Genomic DNA, 22,236 nt, shown 5'->3' with positions numbered 1-22,236 from the left:
GCACAGTTCTCTGTCATTGATAGAGTAGGTGCCTTCAAGCAAACATAATGACTTTTTGATGATTCATCAATTACTACAAAAGCAGAAAATACCGGAAATGCTTAGTGGGTTTGGCAGCCTCTGTGGAAAGAGAAACCAAGTTGACATTTCAGGTCAGAATCAGCATCAAGTTTATTGTCACCTACGTACTAGAACTAGAGGACATGGGTTAAAGGTGAAAGGTGAAATGTTTAAGGTGAACATGAGGGGGAACTTCTTCACTCAGAATGTGGTGAGAGTGTTGAAAGAGTTGCCAGGAGAAGTGGTGGATGTGGATTTGATTTCAACATTTAAGAGAAATTTGGATTGATACATGGATGGGAGGGAAATGGAAGCCTATGGTCAAGGTGCAGGCCGATGGGGCTAGACAGACTAATAGTTTGCTGCAGGCTAGATGGGCTGAAGGGCCTGTTTCTGTGCTGAAGTATTCTATGACTCTGACTTTAAATGTTGTGAAATTTGTTGTTTTGTGGGAGAGGTACAGTGCAGTACATTAAAAATTACTATAAGTTACCATAAGAAATATTGTAACTTGCAGTAATTTATCATTTGTGTATATTAATAAATATTTATTTTTAAAAATATACTGCAAAAAGAGAGCAAAATAGTGAGGTAGTTTTCATGAACTGTTCAAAAATCCAATGATGAAGAGCAAGAAAATGTTGAGTTTGTAATTTCTGGCTCCTGTATCTCCCCCCTGATAGTAGCAATGAGAAGAGGACATGTCCTGGTGATGGGAGGCTAGTGTCCATGATGGAGTTAGTTGAGTCTACAACCTTCTGCAGCTTTTTCCAATCTTCCAGTTTAAGATGGCGCTGGTGAATCTCAGCAACCTTTGGCTGATGACTAATGAGACAAAGAAAACAACTGTATCCTTTGTTAATCTTTTTCCGATCATTGCAAGCAATAGCATGCAACTTCCCTTTGGACGTGGAGGCAATTCAATGTGGCAGAACTGAGGCAAGACAAGGCAGAGGGCCCATTACGGAAAGTGAGGTAGACCCGAGGTTCAATTGATTTAAATGCCAAGCTGAATTGGAAAGGTTAGGGACAGGCCAAATTGAGTGGCAGGGTCTAAGCTGCAGAACATATCAAAGCGACTGAACCCGATGTTTGGATGACCATTTAGGCACTGGGCTGAATCGCAGAAGTTGGTTGCAGGCAGAATTGAGGTGGCGGTGTCCAGGACCTAGAGCGTATCAAGGCAACTGAACCCAAATGGGTGAAGAGTGAAGCACTAGGGTAAATCAGAAGGTTTGGGTACAGATTGAATTGAGGCAGTATCAAAGCGACTGAAGCCGATGCTTGGACAATTTAAGCACCTGACTAGATTGAAATGGTCAGGGTGTCAAGGAACAGGCCGGTTCACTGCTCCACTTTGCGCTGAACTAAGGGTCTAAGGACAGGACTGTCTTTGTGGACTTCAGAATGCTATTAGCTTGCATTTATTGGTTGTTTTTGTTCTCTCTGCACGTTGGGTGTTTGACGACCTTTTTATGTTTTTTTTTCTGGGGGGGGGGTTCTTAACTATTTAAGAAAGCTTGAAAGGCTTATGTTTATTTTTTGCTTCTATTGAGTCAGGTTTCCTGGAGTTTCTCTTTCACACTGGGACATAAAACTTTGTTTTTTTTTAACTTTCTGGCCTGTATTTTAATATAAAGGTATATTAATACCTTAACACCTGTATATATAATATATATTGTATATAACAAAGTTCAAATTAATTATATTATCGAAGTACATACAAGTTGAGTACTGGCCTTTTCTCCTTAGAGTGAAGGAGGATGAGAGGTGACCTGATAGAGAGGCATTGATTGTGTGGATAGCCAGAGGCTTTTTCCCAAGGCTGTAATGGCTAACACGAGGGGGCATAGTTTTAAGGTGCTTGGAAGTAGGTACAGGGGGGATGTCAGAACTGAGATTTTCACACAGAGAGTGGTGGGTGCGTGGAATGCACTGCCTTTGTTGGTAGAGGCGGATACAATAGGGTCTTTTAAAGAACTCTTAGGTACATGGAGCTTAGAAAAATAGTGGTAGGGAAATTCTAGGCAGCTTCTAGAGTATGTTACATGGTTGGCACAACATGTGGGCTGAAGGGCCTGTAATGTGCTGTAGATTTTCTATGTTCTATGTTTCATGGCTGCCTCTTAGGAGACGAATCTCAAGGTTGTGTAATGTGTACATACTTTGATAATAAATGTACTTTGAACCTTTGAACTTCCAACTTCTTGTGCATTGGCACTGCCACACTAGTCAGTAATGAAACCACTGCCAAAACTTCAGTCTGAAATATTAACTCTCTTTCTGTATCCACAGATTCTATTTAACCTGCTAAGCATTTTGAGCATTTTCTGCTTTTGTTTCAGATTTCCGTTAGCTGCAGTATTTTTTTAATTTTCATGTGAAGGTTCAACTTGATTGTAAAGTTGCAACTTTGACTCAACCTATTGCAGGAAAGCAGGTCTATTTTCACAGATCGTTGCAACGATAAGTACTTGTCCATTAAGTTACACCGAGCACTCCATTTCACTCTGAAACCTCAGCAGAGTAGGCTTTCCATTTGATAATACAGTCTGCTAACAGTCTCCTACACATTATCAAATAACATCAATTAGCACATCAGTTCATGTTCTTTATTCAGTGCAATTACTCGGAAGTTTATCTGTTCATTGTTGTTACTGTATGTGGCGGAGCTATTGCATAATGTTTGTCATTGTATGAATGAAATCTAAACTACAAAGATTTTCTTTTTGTTGTAGTTTTGAATTATAATTCAAATTAAAGTTTGATTGTCCTTCAACCATGCACATGTATACAGCTAAACAAAATAACAGTGTTCCTCCAGGGCCAAGGTGCAAAACAGACTACATACAGTCACAAAAATAGTATTAGCACAAGTCCCTGAGCAGCATGCCCTGAAGATTGATGGTGCGTGGGATGTTGTTCTGGAGCCACGCTTCTGCAAGACCAAGTACACAGCAGTTCCTCATCTCCTGCGGCTGCAAGTGAAGGCAGTCCAGCTTGTCTTCCAGGGAGTGAACACTCGAGAGCAGGACTGACGGGGGAGCTGACCTGCAGTAGTCATCTCCCTATCCAGCACAGATTCCAGCGTACTCAATTTGCTTTGGTTTTTTGCCTTAGCATCAGATCTGCAATCTGGTTAAAATGTGATCCTTTGGTAATGAAAACACCTTGCTCTACAAAACTGATGAGACTGAGGTGAGAGGTGGCTGCTCTGTGGCATCTGACTGAAATGGTCTTTAACTGTGTGCTTCGAACTTGGTCTTGTAGTCGTGGATTTAGTACGGCAATTGTACCAGTCGCTTGAGGTGGACAAAATTCTGAGCTGCTTCAATGCCAGTTCCAGTGATGTTGTCGTTTATTTGCAAAGCCAAATTTACATAAGATCATTTGACTTGGAGTCATTGACACATACAGCACAGAAACAGGCCCTTTGGCCCATCTGGTCCATGCCAACCAGGATCCATCTATGCTCATCCCATTTGCCTGCATTTGGCTATTGTTCCTCTAAAACTTTCCTATCATATCCCTGCACGAGAGTCTTTTAAATGTTAATTTAGCTTCCTCAACCACTTCCTATGGCAGCTCATTCCAGAGGCTCCCCCCCCCCTCCCCACCACCTTATTATGGCTTCTTCCCCCTTCCTTTCCAGTCCAATGAAGGGTCTTGGCCTGAAACATTGCCTGTTAATTCCTCTCCTTAGATGCTGCCAGACTTGCCGAGTTCCTCCAGCATTTTGTGTGTGTAGCTCATTCCAAGTACTGGCCACACTCTAGGTCAGGGGTTCCCAGCATGGGGTTCATGGACCCATCTCTCAGTTGATGGTAGTAGTCCATAAAAAAAGATTGGGAACCCCCTGCTCTAAATGAAACATTTTTCCATCAGGTTCCTATTAAATCTCACCCTTCTCACCTTAAATCTCTGCTCTCTAGTTCTTAGTTCCCCACTATTAGGAAAGAGGCTGTGTTCATTTGCCCTGTGTATGCCCCTTATGGTAGTTTACACCTCTTTCCTATAACAGGATGACCAGAACTGAACAGAGTATTCCATATGTGGCCTCACCAACGTCTTGTATAACCACAACCTAACACCCCAAGACACACACTCACCATTTTCAGGAAAAGCATCTTCCCTCAGCCATCATATTTCTGATTGGACAATCAATATATAGTAATTTACAGTTTTTATTATTATGTATTGCTGCTGCATAACAACAAATTTCACAACATATACCAGTAAAATTAAACCTGATTGTGATTCTGATTCTGACCAATTAACCTACCTGGAACATCTTTGGATTGTGGGAGGAAACCAGAGGACTAGGAGAAAACACAGGGGAAGGTGTACAGAGATTCTTTACAGAACAGAGAATGCTCCTAGGTTCCTCTGTTCTGCATCGCTCCCCAGGGCCCGCCCTTTTTGATCAAGCTCATTCATTTACTAATCCGTGCCCAAGGCTATTACATATGGTACTATAATTGCAATGCAAGGATAATTTCTTTAATTAATGTATTCCCTAAGTAATTTCTTATCATGAACTTACAAAATTCAACTTATCTTAAAGGCTTTGGATTGGAGTCTTGGACAGGCATCTTGGTTGGAATGGGTCAGTTGGGCCAAAAGGCCTGACTATGTGCTGTAAGAAGTGTTCATCCGAACCTTTGTATATGAAGGATCATACAGTATGTGAATCTGTTCACAATTTTATTTAATACTGAGAAGGAATTTCTTCAACCAGAGGGTGGTGAATCGATGGTATTCATTGCCATATACGCTGTGGAGGTCAAGTCATTGAGTATATTTAAAGCAGAGGTTGATAGGTTTTTTGATAATAGGACGTCAAAGGTTATGGGGAGAAAGCAGAAGAATGGGGTCTAGGGAAACAATAAATCAGCCATGATTGAAAAACGAAGCAGACTCAACGGGATGAATGGCCTAATTCTTCTCCTATGTGCTATGGACTTATAATATAGATCCAACAAATCAGTTCAATGGTAGAATTTCTTCTAGCAGGCCTTGTAATATAATGCATGATTTTCCACAAAGGTTTCTGAATATGTGAAGTGTTCCAAGTTGTTAGTTTTATTCCTAGCTTTCTAATGTCTTCGTATTTAAGTATTGCTGTTACACTTTCTTGACTACTTTTTATTTAACTGATAATCTTAACCAAATTTGTTATTAGTATTTATGTCAAAAAGGTTTAGTTTACTACTAGAAAATGCCTTTCAGATTAGTGATCGTGTGCTCAGTTGCAAAGTCACTGACTATTTCAGAAGAAAAATAGTTATTATATTAAATGGAATCTGTAAAAGAAATAAAAAGAAGCATGTCAGGAGTAAACAAAGACCCGAATGACATGGTTTCATGCTTTGCTTCAGTAATTTACAAGGGATGTTTGTGTCCTCAGAACAAAACTTCTCAGCTGAAAATATAAATGCTGTGACCATTTTATTGTAAGTTCATGGCCTTCTGCTGCTGTAGCCCATGCACTTCAAGGTTTGACATGTTATGTGTTCAGGGATGCTCTTCTGCACACCACTGCTGTAACGCATGGTTATTTGAGGTACTGTTGCCTTCGTCCTGCCCCACCTGCCACTGGCACTCCTTCCTTGCCACCTGACCCACACCCCTCCCAAGGTACACAATCCTCACCAACATCCTTTGCTCCCATCAAATTTACAAACTCACTCTGCTCCACATTGACAAATACAATACTATGCAAAAGTCTTAGGCACCCTAGCAATATATATGTGCCTAAGACTTTTGCACAGTACTGTGTATGTGTGAATGCGGATCAGTATGAATGCAGACACTTCACAGGAGGCACTGACTGGGTACAACACAATCCAGCCCATTAGGTTTATCTCATTATAAAGTCTACAGACAGAGAAGTATCCACTTCAAAACTAATTCCATCTTTTGATGTGTAGTTCATTAATGTTCTTCAGGGAAGGTAGTCAATTATTCTTATCTAGTCTCGACTACCATTGAGAAACCCAACCAGGTTGATTGCTAACTTCCAATTAAGGTAATAGGAAATGGGTAATAAATGCTTTGGGTGGCAGGGTGGAGAAACATCTCTACCAAAGGAAGTGTAAGGTGCTCCTTCCCTCCTCTAGCCTGCAGGTCATCCTTGGATAAGGTGTAGCAGCTGCTTAGCACCCCTCCTCCCACCACCACCGCCAATCAGGGTCACTTGAAGCTTTGGGAGCAGGTGGTGGATGGTTGTATGAGCAGCTGGTACATATCACAAGTCCTGGTTATGCAACCACTGACGCCAGGCAGACAATCGTTGAAGAGTATTGATAATGGCTGGGGTTACCCATCTTGTAAAGACACTGCCAAGAAGAAGGCAATGGCAAACCACTTCTGTAAAAAAAAATTGCCAAGAACAATCATGGTCATGGAAAGACCTTAATCGCCCACGTTATATGACGTGGCACACAATGATGATGGCATTGCCATAAATGTCCACATACTGAATGAATAAATTTTTAAAGGCTTCCTTGCATACAGTGGGATGTGCAGAGTAAGATGATTTATACAGTTACAGGTTCAAACATTTGCCTATTTTATGTCACAGTATATGGAGCACTGTCACTGGAAAGCACCATCCATCATCAAAATCCCCCAACCATCCAGGCCATGCTTTCTTCTCGTTGCTGCCATCCAAAAGGATGACTAAGAGCCTTAGGTCCCACCCCACCAAGTTCAGGAACAGTTATTACCCTTCAACCATCAGGCTCCTGTACCAGCATGGATAACTTCACTCACCTCAACTCTGAACTGATCCCACAACCTATGGACTCATTTTCAAAGACTCTACAACTCATGTTCTCAATATTTATTATTTTGTTTCTTTTCCTTTTTTGTATTTGCACTATTTGTTGTCTTTACCACATTGATTGTTTGTCCATCTTCTGTTTTTCATAAGTTCTCTGTATTCTTTGTATTTACGGTGAATGCCCTAAAGAAAATGAATCTCCAGTTAGTATATGGTGACATATGTACGGTATGTACTTTGAAAGTAAATTTACTTAGAACTCTGACTGTAGGTACATCACATGAACTATGACAATCGTTAACCAAGTAAGTTTTGTCTTGCTTACTTTTTTGAATATCGAGAAGAGGAATATAATACTAGGGTGTGGTTTGGTATAATTTATCCATGAGGATCTGGAGCCTAGGGTAAACATGTTATTCCTTTTCGTAGAACATTAATTTTCTAGATTTGGAGTGCCTTTGAATTTAACTGTGAAATTATCAATTAATCTCTTTCATTTTCCTGACATTACAGCCCAAATCGAAGTGATACCATGCAAAATCTGTGGAGATAAATCTTCAGGGATCCACTATGGAGTCATCACTTGTGAGGGGTGCAAGGTAAGCGAGGCCCATAGAAACTACTAAAATTCCTTCTATTTTATCATCTCCTCTTCCCTCTGACTTCATTATCCCTTCAGGAAGGTGGAACCAACCTACTTAAAATCTTAAAATGGCATCACAGAAGGTAATTATTGGACCTCTACCAATTCTATAAGCAGTTTATAACTAAGGTCATTGCCCACATTCCTTTGAATGTGTCTTTCTCATTTTACTGCCTTCTCCTCACTTCTCAGCTACCATGGTTTCTCTTCTATGCAAATAAAATTCTCTTAACCTTGTGCTTTTTACGGTGATCTTCAGTTCGTATTCTCAAGTTACAAGTGAGTAGATGGTTATTTCTGAATTCTACCTTCAAAATTAAAAGACATTCTGTTATTAGATTTTTTCTTAATATTCCCTATTCTAATGTAAAGGTCCCCAATTCATTTTCTCATCATGAATGCTTCTCATTCCTAATTTTACCAAAGCGAATTCCTTTTAGACTCGAGGCTTTGATATCCTTCCTAAAATAGGTTCCTCAATGGAGCACAGTATTGGAATAGTGACCTAGTTAAATTCTTGTATCAATTTAGCATTTGCATTTTAAGCTCTCTGTGATAATGCTGGATCCCCATATTACAAACCCCATTTCCAGAAAAGTGGGATATTTTCCAAAATGTAATAAAAACAAAAATCTGTGATATGTTAATTCACGTGAACCTTTATTTAACTGACAAAAGTACAAACAAAAGATTTTCAATAGTTTTACTGACCAATTTAATTGTATTTTGTAAATATACACAAATTTAGAATTTGGTGGCTGCAACACACTCAACAAAAGTTGGGACAGAGGCATGTTTACCATTGTGTTACATCACCTTTCCTTTTAATAACACTTTTTAATCATTTTGGAACTGAGGATACTAATTGTAGTAGATTTGCAATTGGAAATTTTGTCCATTCTTGCTTGATATAAGACTTCAGCTGCTCAACAGTCCGTGGTCTCCGTTGTCTGATTCTCCTCTTCATGATGCGCCATACATTTTCAATAGGAGATAGAGCTGGACTGGCAGCAGGCCAGTCAAGCACACACACTCTGTGTCTACAAAGCCACGCTGTTGTAGCCCGTGCAGAATGTGGTCTGGCATTGTCCTGCTGAAATAAGCATGGACATCCCAGGGAGAGACGTCGCCTTGATGGCAACATACGTCTCTCTAAAATCCTAATATATGCCTCAGAGTCAATGGTACCTTCACATACATGCAACACACCCATGCTGTGGGCACTGATGCACCCCCATACCATCACAGATGCTGGCTTTTGCACCTTTCGCTGATAACAATCAGGATAGTCGTTGTTATCTTTGGCACGGAGAACTCGACGCCTGTTTTTTTCCGAAAACTAGCTGAAATGTGGACTCATCTGACCACAGCACATGGTTCCACAGTCTTTCTGTCCATCTGAGATGAGCTCGGGCCCAGAGAACTCGCCGGCGTTTCTGCATAGAGTTGATGTATGGCTTCCTCCTTGCGTAATACAGTTTCAAGTTGCATTTCTGCATGCAGTGACAGACCGTGTTAAGTGACAATGGTTTTCCGAAGTACTCCCGAGCCCAGGTGGCTAAAATTGTCACAGTAGCGTGACGGTTTCTTAGGCAGTGCCACCTGAGGGCTCGAAGATCACGCGCAATCAACAGTGGTTTCCGACCTTGCCCTTTATGCACTGAGATGTCTCTGAATTCTCTGAATCTTTTCACAATATTATGTACTGTAGATGTTGAAAGACCTAAATTCTCTGCAATCTTGTGTTGGGAAATGTTCCTTTTGAACTGACTAACAATTCTCTCACGAATTTTGGCATAAAGGGGTGAGCCACGACCCATCCTTGCTTGCAAAGACTGAGCCTTTGATGGACGCTACTTTTATACCCAGTTATAATACCTCACCTGCTACCAATTAGCCTTCTTTAATGTGGAGTCTTCCAAACCGGTGTTACTTGAATATTCTGTGCACTTTTCAATCTAATTTTAACTCTGTCCCAACATTTGTTGAGTGTGTTGCAGCCATCAAATTCTAAATTTGTGTATATTTACAAAATACAATTAAGTTGGTCAGTAAAACTATTGAAAATCATTTCTTTGTACTTTTGTCAGTTAAATAAAGGTTCACGTGAATTAACATATCACAGATTTTTGTTTTTATTGCATTTTGGAAAATATCCCAACTTTTCTGGAAATGGGGTTTGTAGTTTATCTACTGTCTTTTAAATGAAAAGCCTATTCCATCTGAATCCTGAATTTCTCTTCACCTCATTGGAACCTGTTGAATATTGAACATCCTACATAGAGTGGATGCGGAGAGGATGTCTCAGGGTAGAGTGACGTCCACTTAGAACAGAGATGAGGAGGAATTCCTTTAGCCAGAGGGTGGTGAATCTGTGGAATTCATTGCCATAGAACACTGTGCAAGCCAAATAATTGAGTATATTTTAAGTGGAGGTGGATAGGTTCTTGATTAGTCAGGACATCAAGGATTACAGGGAGAAGTTGGGAGAATGGGGTTGAGAGAGATAATAAATTAGACATAATGGAATGGCCAAACAGACTCATTGGGCCAAATATTATTCTGGTGATCTATTAGTTAGCCATTCACCTCAAGCGCCGTGTAAACTTAGAGATCAGTAGAGAACTCGCGCCGCTCACATCCCCTGTTTACATTAGCAACACAGCAGTGGAAAATGCAAGCAGTTTCAAACTCCTGGGAGTGCATATCATACACATTCTCTCATGGTCCCAGAACACATCCTATGCAATCAAGAAAGCTCACCAACGCTTCTACTTTCTGAGGAGGCTGAAGAGAGTTGGAGTTTACATACTCACGTCATTCTACAGATGTGCAGTGGAGAACTTCCTGACAATCTGTATCACTGCATGGTATGGAAACTGCACTGCGGTAGTCAGGAATTTTCTACAGTGGGTAGTTGAAACTGCCCAATGCATCACTGTCAAAAACGTGCCTCCCATCAAGGGCATATATACAGAGAGGTGCTGGAAAAGGGCCAGTAACATCATGAAGGATACCCCCCCCCCCCCCCCACCCACCGCTCATGGACTATTTGTTCCACTCCCATAAGGGAGGAAGCTATATAACTTTCACACCAGGACCACCAGACTTAAAAATAGTTACTTTTCCCAAGCAGTAAGGCTGATCAATACCTCCACCCATTACTCCACCACTACTTTATTATTTCCCGTCAATCATTTTATGGACAGCCTACGTTACTTTATGGACATACAATCCATATATTTATGTAAGCTATCTTACGTATTTATATTTATTGTGCTTTTTATTACTATTGTGTTCTTTTATCATTTATGTGCTGCATTGGAACTGGAGTAACAATTATTTCTTTCTCCTTTACACTTGTGTGCAGAAAATGGCATTATACAATCTTGAACTTGATATTGAGTGAATAAAATCCATTGAACACACACAAAATGCTGCCTGGCCTGCTGAGTACCTCCAGCATTTTGTGTATCTTGCTTGGATTTTCAGCATCTGAAGATTTTCTTTTGTTTGTGATAAAAATCCATTGATCTTTGTTAAATATGCTGGTTATGACCAAAGGAAATATCACTTAGCACTTTAGTGCAAGGGTGTTTATTGATGCATCAAAAATTAAACTGACTAAAAATTAGCAAAAATAGTGAAAAGAAAACTGCCAACACTTACAAGAAGATATCCCAGTTGCTGGCTGTAAGTTCAGAGTTCAATTCCCGCCGCTGTCTGTAAGGAGTTTGTATATTCTTCCTACGTCCATGTGGGTTTCCTCTGGGTGCTCCAGTTTCCTTACACTTTTCAAAGACATACTGATTAGGCTCAGTGAGTTGTGAGCATGCTACGTTGGTGTCGGAAGGGTGGTGAAACTTACGGGCTGCTCCAAGCATATCGTCACTGATTTAATTTGACACGAACGACACTATTCATTATGTTTGGATGCACATGTGACAAGTAAAGTGAATCTTTATAAAGATAATCTCTATCTTTTATCTTTAATTTCTTAAGAATTTCTGGCATGTTTTTGTTTCCATTTCTGCAGTTTTCCTGTACTTATCAAGATGAATTTCAGCCATATCGTAATCCGTATAAAGGGATTCTTCTAATAAATGGGTTATTAATTGGTCCAATAACTTAGCACAATATTGAAAGCATTTCATAAACATGAGTTATAATTGTCAATGCACCAAAGTTTTTTCTTTACTTAAGTGTGTAAACTTAAGTGTGTAGTTCCTCAGTTCAGGAAGGGAGGAAAGGGGCTTGTTTTGCTATTGTTGTTTTGTTGCTTCTTGTGGTATATATTGTTCTTTCAAGCATTGTAGATATACATTGTTGGCGCCAGAATGTGTTGTGGCGACACTTGTGGGCTGCCTGAAGTGTGTTGGTTGTTAAGACAAATGGCACATTTCACTGCATGTTTCCATGTACCTGTGATAAATAAATCTAAATCTGAATCATCATGAGGTAGCAGTGACCTTATGGAAAAGGGGAAAATTCTTTAACTCAGTGTCAAGCTATATAATTTGAAAAAGATGTAATTCTAGACTTTAATGCTTGTAGAGATTATCACAAAGTTAAAGTGGTTTCTCTACATCAGTGGGTCATTCATTCATTATGTGTCATGTCATATGACATGGGTGATCATGGTCTGTCTGCCTTTAATCTGTGGGGGAAACCCCCGCCTCACGCTGTGGTTCTTATTCTTTTCTCTATCCATGATGATGATTGTTCTCAGCAAATATTTCTATAGATGTGACTGGTTATTGCCCTCTTCTGGGCAGTGTCTTTACAAGATGGGTAACCCCAGCCATTATCAATACTCTTCAGAAATTGTCTGGCTGGCATCAGTGGTTACATAACCAGGTCTTGTGATGAGATAGATAGATAGATAGATAGATAGATATTCATCCCCATGGGGAAATTCAACTTTTTTTTCCAATGTCCCATACACTTGTTGTAGCAAAACTAATTACATACAATACTTAACTCAGTAAAAAATATGATATGCATCTAAATCACTATCTCAGAAAGCATTAATAATAGCTTTTAAAAAGTTCTTAAGTCCTGGCGGTAGAATTGTAAAGCCTAATGGCATTGGGGAGTATTGACCTCTTCATCCTGTCTGAGGAGCATTGCATCGATAGTAACCTGTCGCTGAAACTGCTTCTCTGTCTCTGGATGGTGCTATGTAGAGGATGTTCAGAGTTATCCATAATTGACCGTAGCCTACTCAGCGCCCTTCGCTCAGCTACCGATGTTAAACTCTCGAGTACTTTGCCCACGACAGAGCCCGCCTTCCTTACCAGCTTATTAAGACGTGAGGCGTCCCTCTTCTTAATGCTTCCTCCCCAACATGCCACCACAAAGAAGAGGGCGCTCTCCACAACTGACCTATAGAACATCTTCAGCATCTCACTACAGACATTGAATGACGCCAACCTTCTTAGGAAGTACAGTCGACTCTGTGCCTTCCTGCACAAGGCATCTGTGTTGGCAGTCCAGTCTAGCTTCTCGTCTAACTGTACTCCCAGATACTTGTAGGTCTTAACCTGCTCCACACATTCTCCATTAATGATCATTGGCTCCATATGAGGCCTAGATGTGCACCAGCTGCTCATACGACCATCCACCACCTACTTTTGTGGCTTCATGTGACCCTGATTGGGGTCTAAGCAGGTGCCCAAGGGTAACCTGCAAGTTAGAGGAGGGAAAGAGTACCCTACACCTCCTTTAGTAGAGATGTATCTCCACCCTGCCATCAGTGAGTGCTAAGCAGAAAGTCCACATTTATCCAGTGTAATTAGAACACCTGGAAAGACAACCAGCAAGTCCCTGAGGGAACAAAAGCTCCCTTCTGGAAAGTACTGGGGCTATTAAAACAAAAACATCATGCCGTCTTAAAAGTTTCTTCCCCTAGACAATTAAGCTGATCAAGCATTCTAGTTAGCCCCTCCAACACCCCCTCTATCTATTAACTCAGTCACTGCACTGCACTGTTAACGCTTTAAACCACCTTTTATAATGTTGCTTACATTGTAAATACATGCTGGTATTTATATATTTATGCACATTATAAAGTTCAAGATAAATTTATTATCAAAGTACATATATGTCACCATATACTACCCTAACATTAACTTTCCTGTGGGCAATCACAGTAAATACAAGAAACAATAGAATCAATGAAAGACTATACCTAACAGGACAACAACCAATGTGCATGAGAGAACAAACTGCGAATATAAAAAGAAAAAATAAGAAATAATCATAAGAATAAATAAATAATCAATAAACATTGAGTACGGATGTCAGAGTCAGAGGCTTTTTCCCAGGGATGAAATGGCCTGCACGAGAGGGCATAGTATTAAGATGCTTGGAAGTAGGTACAGAGGAGATGACAGGGGTCAGTTTTTTACGCAGAGAGTGGTGAGTGCGTGGAATGGGCTGCCGGTGGCGGTGGTGGAGGCGGAAACAATAGGGTCTTTTAAGAGACTCCTGGATAGGTACATGGAGATTAGAAAAATAGAGGGCTACGGGTAACCCTAGGTAATTTCTAAGATAAGGACATGTTCGTCACAGCTTTGTGAGCCGAAGGGCCTGTATTGTGCTGTAGGTTTTTTATGTTTCTATGTTTCTATACATGAGATGAAGAGTCCTTGAAAGTGAGTCCATAGTTTGTGGGGGCATTTCAGCAATGAGGTGAGTGAAATTGGGTAAAGTTCTCCCTTCTGGTTCAAAAGCGTGATGGTTGAAGGTTAAGAACTGTTCCTGAACCTGGTGATGTGGGTCCTAAGGCTCCGGTACCTACTTCCTGATGTCAGCAGCAAGAAGAGAGCATGACCTAGACAGCGGGGATCCTTGACGGTGGATGCTGCTTTCCTGCGACTGCTCTCTGTTTAATTATGCTCAGTGGTGGGGAAGGGTTTACCCGTGATGGACTGGGCCACATCCACAACTTTTTGTAGGCTTTTCCACACAAGGGCGTTGGTGTTTCCATACCAGGCCATGAAGCAATCAGTCATCTATACTGTACATCTATAGAAATTTGTCAAAGTTTTAGATGACATGCTGAATTTTCACAAATTTTAAGAATGTAGAGGCACTGTCGTGCTTTCTTCATAATCGCACTTACATGCTAGGCCCAGGACAGTTCCTCTGAAGTGGTAATCCTGAAGAATTTAAAGTTGCTGACCCTCTCCACCTCTGATTCCCCCAATGAGGACTAGAAAATGGACTTCTGGTTTCCTCTTCCTGAAATCAATAATCAACTGTTTAGTCTTGCTGACATTGAGTGAGAGGTTGTTGTTGTGGTACTACTCAGCCAGATTTTCATTCTCCCTCCTGTATGCTGATTCATCACCACCTCCTATTCAGCCAACGACAATGGGGTCATCAACAAACTTAAATATAGCATTGGAGCTGTGCTTGGTCTCACAGTCCTAAGTATAAAGCAACTAAAGTAGGGGGCTAAGTACACATCTTTGTGGTGCACCTGTACTGATGAAGATTATGGAGGAGATGTTATTGCCAATCCGACTGAATGGGATCTGTAAGTGAGGAAATCAAGGATCCAGTTGCACAAGGAGGTATTGAGGCCAAGGGCTAGAATTTTGTTAATTAGTTTTGAGGGGATGATAGTATTGAATGCCAAGCTGAAGCCAATAAGGAGCATCTTGACATATGTATTTTCACTATCCAGATGTTCCAGGGTTGAGTAAAGAGCCAATGAAATGGCAACTGCTGCTGACCTGTTGTGATGATAGTTACATTGGAGTAGATCTGTTTCATCACTAACCTCTCAAAGCACTTTATCACATTGGATGTAGGTGCTACTAGACAATAAGCATTGAGGCAGATTACCATGTTCTTCTTCGGCACCTGTATAATTGAAGCTTGTTTGAAGCAGGTGAGTACCTCAGATTGCCGAAGCAAGAGGATAATGGTATGGGTGAACACACTAGCCAGCTGATCAGCACAGATCTTTAGTTCTCGGCCAGGTACCCCATCTGGGCCGGATGTTTTCCACGGGTTCACTCTCCTGAAGGATGCTCATGTCAGCTTCAGAGACTGAAATCACGGGGTCTGGGTCATATCTGTACTTCTAATTTTATTTTTATACAATTCTTTATTCTATATAATTACTGAATGTTGTTTTTTGTGCATGTTACACCAACACACCATAACAATTTCCTAATACATGCAAAAGTATGTGGCAAATAAAGTTAATCCTTGATATCAGTTTTCTGGCTATCTCCTTTCTACTCCTTCAGTCCAGCTGAACGATCTCGACCTGAAACATCAACTTCCTGTCTCTGTCCACAACTAATACCTGATCCAATGAGTTTCACCAGCTGGTCATCTTCTTGCTCTGTTATTTATTAGTACAGACTTACCAGATCACGTAAGGGGTTCCAAGAAATGTCCGTAACTTGAAGTTACTATAAGTCAGAGATCCATCTGTCCGACAAACTCTTTGACCCCTTACCATCAGGCAAGAGGCACTGTAGCATTAGACCAAGAACTGTTAGTATGGGAAACAGCTTCTTTCCCCAGGCTGCAAGACCACTGAACTCCCTGCCACAACCCAGGTCTCATTACATATGAAGTGCCAGTAGCGTAACACTGTTACTTTTGAACTTGTCTCATAAATGTACCTTATTATTTGTTAACTTATTATAGTAATATAACTTTGTGTTATGTGTGAGTTATATGTACTGTGTTGTGCACCTTGGTCTAGAGAAACATTGTTTTGTTTGGCATTACACATCTACATAGTTGAATGACAATAAACTGAGTTTGAACTTGAAAAATACTGCTGTCTGAGATTGCACTGATAGGTTAATTAACTGCAGATTGATATTAATATTAGTTAATTTTAGATCTTAGTTAGGTTTAGTTAATTAGGATAGACCCCCACTATGGATTTGAAACATCCCGGACCACAGAGTGAAGGACTAGAGAGTTTCTCAACAGTATCTGGGTTTTAAGTCTGGAGACGCTGGAAGCATTGTATGCAATCTCACATTGGTATGGAAATATCAATGGCCAAGAATGGAAGAGTCTACAGAAAATTGTGGATACAGCCCAGTGCATTGAGTACATTTGTAAGGAGCTCTGCCTTAATAAAGCAGCGTCCATCATCAAGGACCCTCACCATCCAGACCTTGCTGACTTCTCACTACTATCATTGGGCAGAAGATACAGGAGACTTGGGTTCCACACCACCACGTTCAGGAACAGTTATATCCTACAACCATCAGGCTCCTGAATCAAAATAGAAAACTCCACTCACCTCAATTCTGAACAGATTCCACAACCTATGGACTCACCTTCAAGAATTCTACAACACAGATTCTCGGTATTATTTATCAAAGATCATATTTTTCTTTACAGTATTTGCACAATTTGTCTTCTTTGTCACATTCATTGTTTGTCAATCTTTGTTTATGTATAGTTTGATGGTAAATTCTATTGCATTTCTTTATTTTTCTGTAACTGCCTACAAGAAAATCGATCTCAAGGTAGTATTTGGTGATGTGTATGTACTTTGATAATAAATTTACTTTGAACTTTGACTATAATTAACTGGCTTCTAAACTTTGTTAAATCCCATTATCTGAACCAGGGTTTTTTCCGAAGGAGCCAGCAGAATAACGCTGCATACTCCTGCCCACGTCAGAGGAACTGCCTCATTGATCGAACCAATCGGAATCGCTGCCAACACTGTCGCTTGCAGAAGTGTCTTACTCTTGGAATGTCACGTGATGGTAAGGGAGAAGAGTAGAGCTCAGATTACAGTTTGAAATTTTATTCCAAATTAACTAAGGCTACACACTTCTTTTCTTACTGTGTACGTGTGTGTGCATGAGAGAGGGGCTAAGAGACAGAATGAGAGAGAAGATGAGAGAATGAGAGAGAGGCTGAGAGACCAAAAGAGTGAGAGAGAGACCATGGGGGCAGGATGGGGGGTGGGGGGGGGTGAGTGATGCAATAGTAAATTGGCCAGGCTTCGGATAGTTTGTTGATTCAAACCCAGAACTGTCTCAAGGTCCAACAAACCATCAATGGATTCCTATTGTCAAAACATATTTGCAACAGTTGTGTGAAAATCTGGTTGATTATTGTTACTTAGACACTTTCTAGTTTACTTCCTCTTGTGCATGCATTTGTCTCACTTTTAGTTTAGTCTGTTAGACCTAAGTAACAGATTCTTGGCCAAGGTATATTAGAGTATTTTGTCCCAGAAAATGATGGTAGGTGCCCTCTGCTCTCATTTCTGAACCTTGATGCGGATGTGATATATTTCCAATTGTTTTTCCTTTTAAAGTGCTCAACACTTGAAGCCTCTCACGGCAGACAGCAACACAGTCTAGAAGTTTGACCAGTTTGGCTTTCCAATACTTTTATACACGTTCACTCAGCGGATAGTGTGAGGATAAATGCATGTTATTTTTATCTGCAGCTCACAGAGATTCCACACATCACCCTAAACAACAGCTCGAAATTCTTTGTCATGAGGCAATGACGTATATATGAGGGTTTGACTAATGGAGCATTTGCCATGAAACTGAAAAATGAGATGTACTCTAGCAATAGAGGAAATTCTCAGTAACCTCTTGTGTTAAAATGTAAATTGTTTAAACTTGGTTTTTTTTGTAAAGTCTGAGCTTTTCATTCTAATACATTTTAGCTTAGTTTCTTGTCTTAAATATCTGCAGTGGAAGAAAGTTGAAGTTGTGTAACTTCTATGCTGCTTTTTGTTATTTTTATTGATTCAGAGATACAAGCCCTTCTGGCTCAATGACCCATACCATTCATTTACATGCATACATTGGATTTTGTTGTTTTTAATCCAAGGTTCTTTCAGAAGTCAGGAAAGAGGCAAAAAACTTGTTGCTTCAAGATCGTTTCATTGACTGCAAAGAGAACAAAAAAAAATTGAAAATGGACAGTGACAAAGGTCTAGTAATAGAAGAGAGAGAAGAAGCAAAGATGGCAGAGCTGCCTGGCCACTGTTTTTACACCCACAGATAACATACAATCCATTCAAATTTGCAGATCAGAGTCTACCATTCAGGTAGCCCCTATTCAAGTAATGCAACACCAGAGAAGCTTCTCAAACTTTTTAGAATGTCACAAAAAACTGTAACCTCAGGGGGTGGGGGGGGGGGGTACACTGAACAACTGCAAATGCATACTGTGACCAGTATGCATATTAAACAGTTACTTGTATATAAGTAGTCATATAAAATATAAGCAGGCAATTAATTGTTAAGCTTCAAAGAAAACAACCCCTAAATTCTAAATCACACGTTTAGATTCACTACATCTGAAAGTTCAGAGGCAGAAAAACTTGTATCTATGTTAAGTATAAAATAATAAACTAAAAATAGGAAATACTGTATCAAATGGTATATACCCTTCAAAGTATAGGAGTTTGTCATTGTTAGGCTGATTAGTAGGCACATTTGTGTGAGTTTGAACAATTTTATTGATGATCACCTTTATACAAGTAAAAAGATGTAAATTATGATAATGCATATTAGTACAAATATTAGTAATCATTCTAAGTAGGGGAACTTGGCAAAAATATAGCAACAACTAAAACTAGAATAAACTTCATAATGTCTAGTAGTTGTCAACTTGTTCAAAGTCTTCTGGCTGGTTAGTAATTGCTCACTGTAGCCCAGCAGCATTAGGCACTAGGTCAGAGGTTACTAGCACGTTAACCATAGTGCATGTAGTCCTCGTTAGGTATCACTTTAGCTCACTTGCAGTGGCTGTGTATCCACTTACTTTTACCTTCTACTTTCACCGCCAAGTTGGTAATTACCTGCACTTGATAAGGACCTTCCCATTCAGCTCCCAGTGGATCCTTATGCACTTTATTACTTGGGACCCACTCGCCAGGAGTCAGGGTGTGTCCTTCTGTTGGTTAATTTCAATCAGCAGAAACATATTGAGAAGCAGACTGTACAGCTTGGATTAATTTCACACAACAGTTAACTAAACTGTTTGCCATAATATGTATATCATCCTCTTTGAGATCAAGGGCTCCCGACAGTGAAATGGTTACCATCTCAAATGGACTCCAGTATTTTTTGTTTGTGATTGCTCTGATGCTACACAAGACCATGGGAAGAGCCATAGACCAAAGCACACCTTCCTCATGATACTTAGTCATCATTTGATGGTTCCATACATTTGTTTGATTTGTCCTAATGACTAGGTGATATGGACAATGAAAATGAGTTTGGCAGTCACTTTCCTTCCTGGAATAGCTTCTACCCATCTTGAAAGCTTGTCCATTATTACTAGTAAGCCTGGGTATCTGTGGCACTTTGGCAAAGTAAGTGTATTTGTAAGTGTAAAAATGGACCAGGAAAGGGAAGGAGCACTTAACTCTGATAGCTTTTCTACTGCTCCAGCATTCATTTACTGGCATATCATGCATCTTTCAAACACTTGTCAAGCTTGTGTCCTCAACTTTGGATTCCACCACCACAGGGAGAATCTGTTGCTCATCTTTTGCATTCCAATGTGTCCCAGGGAATGTATCTGCTCTGCCAGTTAAGGGAGCAATGTAGTTGCAGCTACTGGTTCTTTTCTTAGTACACTGCAGCACAGAAACAGGCCCTTCAGCCCACTTAATCTATGCCAAACCAGTAACCTGCATAGTTCCGTCGACCTGCACCCCGACCATAGCCCTTAATTTGCCTCCCATTCATGTACCCATACGCATTTCTGTGAAATGTTGATCTCGAACCCACATCTACTGCTTGCACTGGTAGCTCGTTCCACATCCTCACCACCCTCTGAGTGAAGAAGTGCCCCCTCATGTTCTCCTTAAGTATTTCACTGTGCACCCTTAGCCCAAGATCTCTAGTTGTAGCCTCAGTGAGAAAAGCCGCTTGCATTTACCCTATCTAAAGCTTTCATAATTTTGTTACACCTCTTTTAAATCTCCCCTCAATCTTCTACATTCTAGAGAATAAAGTCCTAACCTTTTCAGCCTTTCCCTATAACTCAGGTCCTCAAGTCCCAGCAACATATTTGTAAATTTTCTCTGTCCTCTTTCAATCTTATGAACATCTTTCCTGGTGGTAGGTGATCAAAACTGGACAAAGTACTCAAAATTTGGACTCACCAACATCTTAAACAATTTCAACATAACATCCCAACTCTTGTACTCAGTACATTGATTTATGAAGGCCAATGTGCCAAAAGCTTTCTTTACAACCCAATCAACCTGTGACACCACTTTCAATGAATTGTGGGCCTGTAGTCCCAGATCCTCAGTTCTACTCAGTGTCCTACTGCTCACAGTGTAGGACCTACCCTGGCTGGTGCTCCCAAAATGCAACATTTCACACTTATCTGCATTGAATTCCATCTGCCATTTTTCCAGCTGGTCCAGATCCCACAGCAAGCTTTGATAGTCTTCCTGGCTGTCCACCACACTCAGTCTTGGTGTCAGCTGTAAATTCGCTAATCCAGTTTACCACATTATTATCCAGGTTGTTGATATATTTGATAAACAACAATGGACCCAGCACCAATTACAGGCCTCCAGTCATCAAGGCAACCATTTATTACCGCTCTCTGGTTTCTTCTGTGAAGCCAGTGTCTAATCCAATTTACTGCCTCATTTTCAGTGCCAAACGACTGAACCTTCTTGACTAACCTCCCATGCGGGACCTTGTCAAAGGCCTTGCTAAAGTCCACTTTGACAATGTCCACTGGCTTGCCTTCATCAACTTAACCGGTAACTTCCTCTTAAAACTCTATAAGATTGGTTAGACCATGCACAAAGCCATCTTGGTAATCCCTAATCAATCTCCGTATATCCAAATACTTGTATATTCACTACTGATGTCAGGCTCACCAGCCTAAAATTTCCTGGCTTATTCTTAGCACCTTCCTTAAACAATAAAACAACAGTAGCTTTCGTCCAATCCTCCTGCACCTCACCAATGGCTAAGGATGTTTTAAATATCTCTGTAAGGGCCCTTGCAGTTTCTCCACTGGCCCCCCCACAGGGTCAGAGGGAACATATTGCCAGGCCCTGTGGACTTATCTACTCTAATTTGCCTCAAGATAGCAAACATCTCCTTCTATGTAATCTGTATAGGGTCCATGACATAACTGCTGCATTGCCTCACATCTATAGAGTCTGAGTCCATTTCCTGAGGAATATAGATGAAAAGTAACCTCTTTAAGACCTCCCCCATCTGTTTTGGCTCCCAAGCATAGATTACCACTTTGGTATTACAGAAAACTAATTTTGTTCCTTGCTATCCTATTGCTCTTAAGATTTCTGTACAACCCCTTAGGATTCTCTTTCACTTTGTCTGCTAGAGCAACTTCATGCTTCTTTTAGCCCTCCTGATTTCGTTCTTAAGCATTCTCTTGAATTTCTTATACTGCTCGTACCTCATTTATTCCTACCTGCTATGCATTCCTTTTTTCTCTTAACCAGTGCCTCAATATCACTTGAAAACCAAGTTTCTCTACACTTGTTATCTTTACCTTTTATTCTGACAGGCACATACTCTTGTACTCTCAAAATTTCACTTCTGAAGGCCTCACACTACCAAGTACACCATTGCCGGAAAACAACCTGTCCCAATCCACACTTGACAGATCCTTTCAGAAGCCCTCAAAATTTAAAATCCTGAGCCAAACACCAATCCTATCCTTTTCCATAATTACCTTGAAACTAATGGCATTATGATTACTAAATGTAAAGTGTTCC

General features: G+C 40.4%; 1 protein-coding gene across 1 annotated transcript in view; it reads left to right on the top strand.

The window, feature by feature from the left end:
• Window positions 1–22,236, top strand: part of LOC140739748 (nuclear receptor ROR-beta-like) — a 122,720-nt gene that overhangs the window by 73,972 nt on the left and 26,512 nt on the right. Inside the window, exons 2-3 of the mRNA XM_073068224.1 lie at window positions 7,358–7,443; window positions 17,107–17,248. Of these exons, the coding sequence (XP_072924325.1) occupies window positions 7,358–7,443; window positions 17,107–17,248 (228 nt within the window). The remainder of the gene's footprint in view (window positions 1–7,357; window positions 7,444–17,106; window positions 17,249–22,236) is intronic.

The sequence above is a fragment of the Hemitrygon akajei genome, chromosome 16, assembly GCF_048418815.1.
Source record: "Hemitrygon akajei chromosome 16, sHemAka1.3, whole genome shotgun sequence".
Classification (NCBI taxonomy): Eukaryota; Metazoa; Chordata; class Chondrichthyes; order Myliobatiformes; family Dasyatidae; genus Hemitrygon; species Hemitrygon akajei.
Note: the sequence above shows the minus strand (reverse complement) of the source record. Positions and strands in the feature narration are given on the sequence as shown.